Source organism: Oryctolagus cuniculus, chromosome 2 (assembly GCF_051225735.1).
Source record: "Oryctolagus cuniculus isolate XC-2025 breed Fujian yellow rabbit chromosome 2, ASM5122573v1, whole genome shotgun sequence".
Classification (NCBI taxonomy): domain Eukaryota; kingdom Metazoa; phylum Chordata; class Mammalia; order Lagomorpha; family Leporidae; genus Oryctolagus; species Oryctolagus cuniculus.
Window position 1 is genome coordinate 202,839,157 of NC_142868.1, and position 6,603 is coordinate 202,845,759.

The 6,603-nt window shown below is 53.6% G+C and overlaps 1 protein-coding gene across 1 annotated transcript; it reads right to left on the reverse strand.

The window, feature by feature from the left end:
• Nucleotides 1-411: 411 nt before the first annotated feature.
• RPS7 (ribosomal protein S7) lies at nt 412-5,822 on the reverse strand. Its single transcript, NM_001285834.1, has 7 exons — nt 5,716-5,822; nt 5,436-5,518; nt 5,229-5,300; nt 4,691-4,834; nt 3,920-3,984; nt 997-1,147; nt 412-523 (listed from the first exon to the last, which is right to left on the reverse strand). Exons 2-7 carry the CDS (start codon nt 5,508-5,510, stop codon nt 446-448), a joined length of 585 nt encoding a protein of 194 aa, NP_001272763.1. The 5' UTR covers nt 5,511-5,518; nt 5,716-5,822; the 3' UTR covers nt 412-445.
• Nucleotides 5,823-6,603: the final 781 nt, after the last annotated feature.

Below are 6,603 nucleotides of genomic sequence, written 5' to 3' on the forward strand. Positions count from 1 at the left end.
CCACATAGGTGCAAGGGCCCCAACACTTCGGCCATCTTCAGTTGCTTTCCCAGGCACGTTAGCAGGGAGTTGGACTGGAAGTGGAGCAGCCAGAACTTGACCCAGCACTCATATGGCATGTGGGCACTGCAGAGGACTTGACCTGCTGAGCCACAGTGCCAGCCCTGAAATTCACATTTAAAAAACCCTGTATACCCTTTCACATGCAAAAATCTGAAAGGGCCAACATCCACCATTTTCAGCAGAATCTTCCTGAGACCCACCTATCAGACTCACCAGGGATCAGTAACACACCTCTCACAGCATCTAACTTCCCAGCAAAGGCACCCTCTGCTCTAACCCTCCAGCCGTGCAGGAGCCAGGCTGGACATCGGTGTCTGTGGAATTTCGAAACACACGTCGTGAACAGAATACTGTGAAGCATCTTTTATTTAGTCATTTTTGTTTACAACTGGAACTCTGGGAACTCAAAATTAACATCCTTGCCTGTGAGCTTCTTATACACACCAGAGAAAGTTTCCACCTGCAAGAGAAATAACTTGTCACAAAACTTTTACGCGCGCACACACACACATACCCCCCTGGAAATCTAGATTGTGAGGAATGGTGTCCTTTATGGTATTTCCTCTCAGCAACCAGATCCGAGAAGCTGAGGGACAAGCCTATTTCCCGAGTCACAGGACAGGACCCTCCAGCACCTGTGTGCCGTGCTCCTTTGTGTCACATGGTCTAGCCCATGGGGGACACCAGTGGCTACCCGCACTGGTTAAGTAGTACCAGGCTTACCCGGTTTCTAATAAACACCACCCCACCCCTAACTCATCAACATGACAGCCTCAAATTTACTCAGAGCATGAAGTATTTTACTTCCACTTTTCCTAAATACTTCAAAGGTACAGAGCATGCAAGGGTCCCATTTTCCCAGTATCACCAGAGCTGAGGAGAGGGCCGAGTTCAGACTGCACTACTCTCCCGTGATCTCACGTCAGCGATTACCTTGTGTTCCACGTTATTCTGCTGTGCTTTGTCCAGATGGACCTTTATGAGCCGGCTGCCATCCAGTTTCACACGGATTCTCTTGCCCACGATTTCACTTGGGAAGACTAAGTCCTCAAGGATCGCATCGTGCACGGCTGTCAGAGTGCGGCTTAAAGCAGAGGGACAGAAATAAGCAACCCAGCAATGCTTGCCCTGGCGGGCTCCGGATTCCTGACATCATGTTAGCATCAAGTCTCAAGTAGGACGGCTACGTTTCCTGCATCACACCTGACCTGAAGAGGGTACCAGGTGGCTTACTCACGTATTTCAAAAGCCTTGACAAGCTGGCCCCTGCTCCCCCAAGCACTGGGACTGTTTCTAGAGATAGAAGGCTAGAGAGCCTTCATGGATTCTTATTTCTACTCATGTAAGATTTCTCAAGTCAATCAGCCAGCAGCCTCTTCAGCAGCCAGGCTTATCTCCAAAGTGGTCACACTAAGGCAGGACCCCGGTGCAGTGGGGAAGACACTGCCCGAGACGCCCACATCCTACATTGGCCTCGTCCTGGTTTCCAGTCCTGCCTCAATCCAACTTTCTGTGTACTCTGGAAGACAGTACAGGTGGTGGCTCAAGTACTGGCTCCCCGCTATGCACCCAGGAGACCTGCACTGAGTTCTGGGCTGCTGACGTAGGCCTGTTACAGCTCCAACTGTTATGGGAATTTGAAGAGTGAACCAGCAGATTTAAATTCTGTCTTTCAAGTAAATAAACATTCAAAAAATAGTAAAATGTAACACAGGATCACAGAAAAGCTCTCCTTGGCCTCCAAGGTATCACCCAAACTCCTGTTCTCCAAGATCAACTGAGTCACTATCTCACCCTAAAATCTACAACAGTACTTTCAAACATTCATGGAAAATTAAAAGGAGTTTAAAGTTTGAAATCCATGCATATTTTACAAAATCCACTTCCATGAACTTTTTAAAGATCCCCTTTTCCACAAATTCCACACCAGCCTCTCATGTGGTTCCTGATTTCCAATTCATTCCCATCCTATCAACAGTCAACAATCTCTTGCTATCAAGTTCACAAGCTCCCTGGCTGTAGCCTGGCAGAGGAGCAGGTTCAATTCAGGACACACTCAATTCACCAAGGAGTTGTGTCCTGGCAAACCCATCAGAAGCTCACAACATAGTAGAAAATGTACCGACTCCACCTACCCCACGAACACCCTAGCTCAGTCACAGCACCTGGCGCAGCACTAGCTGCTTCCCTCAGGTCAGGCAGGGGCTCACAGGAAGCTGCACTGGTGCCCCGCCCAGCATGGCAAGCCAGCACTGGGTCACACACTGGCAGCACAGGAAGAGATCCAAATTCAATGTTCCATATACAGTTTCTACATAACGTCCCACCTTCACAACAAACACCCTGAAGATGAAGTCTCAAGTTGAAACATTTAAGTGTACAGACTGCCACTAGGAACACAGGAGTCATTACCTGAGAAGATTTGGGAAATACAGGTTTGGGCTAAAGGGGAAGTTAAGTTACAGCCTTGGGCAGCAGTCCCTCAGCTGGGTGCCATGCATGTCTACACCCAATCCCTAACTCCGGTTCTCAGCACTGAGATGACCAAAGGATCACAGTAACAAAAATCCAACTAGGCTGGCGCTGCAGCTCACTTGGCTAACCCTCCACCTAGCGGTGTCAGCACACCGGGTTCTAGTCCCAGTAGGGGTGCCGGATTCTGTCCCGGTTGCCCCTCTTCCAGTCCAGCTCTCTGCTGTGGCCCGGGAGTGCAGTGGAGGATGGCCCAAGGCCTTCGGCCCTGCACCCACATGGGAGACCAGGATAAGCACCTGGCTCCTGGCTTTGGATCAGCGTAGTGCACCAGCCACAGCGGCCATTGGAGGGTGAACCAACGGAAAAAGGAAGACCTTTCTCTGTCTCTCTCTCACTGTCCACTCCGTCCAAAAAAAAATTCCAACTAAGGCCACTCCACAACTGCACATGCAAGTCCAAACTGGAAGCCACATTAATTCAAGGTCAAGAAACCCTGGCACCGCTTTGCCAGCCTCAGCTATGACTCCCCTCCTGCCTGCACTAACAGCCACAATGCTAGACTTCGAGGTCTTCAGAACACTGAGCTTGAGAAATAAACTCCTAGCACTACTATCATTAGCTGTAACGAGCCACTTCTCCAAGCCCTGGGTCAGTTCTCTCACCAATAGCTAAGGATAACCACACAGGCCACACATTTTCCCAATCTAGTCTTCAGGGGAAGTACCTGCATGCAGGACCCCAATAATCCAAGTCTGTGAAGCATACTAGTCAGAGACAGTGACAATACCAAACGGCCTAGTGCAAGAACGCAATCACGCATTTATGTCAGGTGAATTCCAAGCTAAGTTCAGAAATCACTTTATCAGCATCTTCAACTGCACTGATACTTTCACCTGCAATGTCAGTACCAGAAACATCCACCCAACTTATTTTTACCTCCAATCTACAGTAAAAATAAGAAGCAAAAGCACGTCCCAGCCCAGGTGAACTATCCAAGCACCTCAAAACTTCACGGAAAATGGAATTATTTTTCACCAGGTAACTTCAAAACTCGGGCAGTTTTCCATAGCAAGCATTTCCATGAAGTTCTGAAGACCTCACTTCAGTGTAGAATGCGTTAGCACCTGCACAAACCAGACCTCAGCGTCCACCCTCTGCCAAGAACTGGAGTACGCCGTTCTGACCGCACTGAGCCACTGAGGACTGCCCACAAGAACACAGGCGGCTGGCTGCCCAAGTATTCCAGACACGACACACACGAGAACCAAGCAGAGCGCCCTAAAAACTCCCACGTGAGTGGCCTGCGTGACAAACCACACCTGGCACAAATCATGGGTTGTTCACAGGAACAGTACCCACAGTTCTGATGCTGTTCACTCACCTCCTAGGGCGCTTTTGCTTATTTTTCGTACGGCTTTTTCGAGTTGGCTTAGGCAGAATCCTCCTCTGTAGGGTAAGAGTTATCACGCAACAGAATACAAAAAAATAGGTAAGTTGACACAAAGCTAAAAACCGTTATATACTGCTTTAAAGCAAAGAGTAACAATTAAGTCCAAAGGTCAGGGCAGCGAAACAACCTAAACAATGTACTGACATTAATTCTTGATGCTTCAGGGTTTCAGAATCCACAGCCCATATTAAAATGCTGCTGGGAAAAACCACTTCCCAGGTTCCTAACACCCACACAGGTGCTGAGAGGGCCTCAGTCCCAGGGAACGCTCCTTCATCTAGATCAGGCCTGGCGTGAGTTCCCCAGACACCAGTTGCACCAAACAGAACTTTCCTAAGTGCCGGTTTTTCCTACAAACTTCCTTAGCATCCCCTGCCACCCCATAGCCTACATCTGATTCAGCTGGGTAGCCTTGAGCCTCAACCAGTAATTCTATCAGACAGAGGGAAAGAAATCTCCACTCGACAGCCTCCCATTTCCTGGTCTGACCACCCATGGAAGTGATTAATCACTGCAAACAGGGAGAGACGGAGCAGCACAAAAGCACAGCACTCCATCGCCTCACACGGCCTGCAACCACGTCCTCGTCCCCCACCCAGCGCGGTTCTGAAATGCTGCGACCCAGGGCTCATCTCACTACTCCACCTACCAGGCTAACATAAACACGGGATGACTTCTACAAAACATTCAAGGGCGGGTTACCTGAGCAATAAAGACAACGTGCTTCCCACTGAACTTTTTCTCCAGCTCACGAACTAGCCGGACTTGAATCTTCTGGAAGGATTTTAGTTGAGGAACGGGAACAAAGATGATGATAGCTTTCCGGCCACCGCCAACTTCGATTTCCTAAGTAAGAAAACCCACACTTAAGATCCACATCCACGGTCAGCATTCTACCACAAGAAACCCATCTTCAATCTTCCTGAACCCAACTCGATGGCTGGTTGTGCGCTGCGAGGACCTCTGCAGCTGTCCAGCCGCACTACAAACGCGAAACAAACAACTTCGCAGAGGTCCGTCTCCGGGAGCTGTAAGCGCAGCACACGTCTGAGGCAACGGACAGCGCCCGAGAACTGCAGGACGCGCTGCTTTCTACGGCAAACCCACTCCAGGCCACGGGGGCGGCCTTCGGGCTCCTCTCCGGCCTCCCCAGCTCCGCACCCAGGGTGCCCAGGGTGCCCACGGCGCAGCGGCCCCACGCACGTGGCCCCGGCGACGCGCCCCGCACACCCGGACCCACCTTGGCGGCCGTGATGTTCAGCTCCCTTAGTTGAGCCTTGAGGTCCGAGTTCATCTCCAGCTCCAGGAGCGCCTGCGGAGCACAGAGGGCGGTGGGCGACCCCGACCCCGACGACCCCCGCCGACCCCCGGCGACCCCCGCCGCGCACACGCGGGCGCCCGCCCCTCCCGGCGCCCGCACGCCCCGGCGCCCAGCGACACCCCTCACCTGGGAGATCCCCGACTCGAACTCATCCGGCTTTTCGCCGTTGGGCTTCACGATCTTGGCGCTCGAGCTGAACATGGCTTCTCCTGGGGACAGAACTAGGAGTCAGCGGCCCCGGCCCAGCTCCCGCCTCGACCCTGGAGGAGCCATCCGAGGGCAGCGACCGCATAATCGGCCGTATCCCCTGTCGGTGAGCAGGATCCGCTGCTCTAGGAACAACCCCAGACGACATATCCCTCGATGCCGACAGAAACCCATGGCCCGGGACGCCACCCGCACCTACCTGGTTGAGCGCCGGCTGAGGAAGAGGCCCAGATCTCGCGAGAGCGGGGCAAGTCCCCGCGGCGGAAGGAAAGAGGCCGGAACAAGGCGACAGAGGAGCGGAAGCCGGAAGAGCCACCGAGACGTAGCGGGAAGCCTAGAGCGTCCCAGGAAGTGATCCCGAGGGACCAATATGTTGGTGACGCACTTCCGCCCTCGGAGGCTCCTGGGGCGTGTCCTGAGAGGTGCTGTCTGGGTTCTCGCCGCTGTGGTACTCTGTTCGCGCGGGGACCCACCTGGACCTGGGGCTGCAGGAGACCCCGGGCCGAGAGCGCCTTCACAGCCTGTGACGCCGGACGTTTAAACCTGGTCCCCGCAGAAGCCAGGAGAGGGGCTCGGACTCCCGGTTCCGGCCGGATGAGGCTGGGGAGAGCCCTCTGGAAACCCGGATGGCGGGGAGCCCTCGGCGGCCCTGATGGCTGTGGCGGGAGGCGGGGGACGGTTCTGGAGCTTCGGGAAGCGCCTGCGCCCTCGGGCGTCCCCGTGGGCGCGCTGCCCCCGCGGGAAGGGATTGGAGGAGGCCGGGTGGCGGCGCTAGCGATTGTAGTCCGCCGAGGCCGCGATCGGAAGCCAGAAAGATGAGTACGAGAGAGAGAGAAGCTGCCGCCATCTTGTTGCTTGAAGTCACTTGACGTGAGGGCCTGAAAAACTCTGTTAGTTATTGGCTCTTAGCGCGTGCTAGCGAGGTGCCCCGAGTAAGGAGGCGCTTGCACTCGTGGAGGGTTCGGTGTCACGAGAAAGGAGGGCAGGAGGACGCCTGAAGAAGTCAGCAGTCTGGAACAGGGCGTCTGTCCGAGTCCCGATGAGGGAACACTAGTACCGAACGATCTGTTTGCACTGCGGCCGGTGC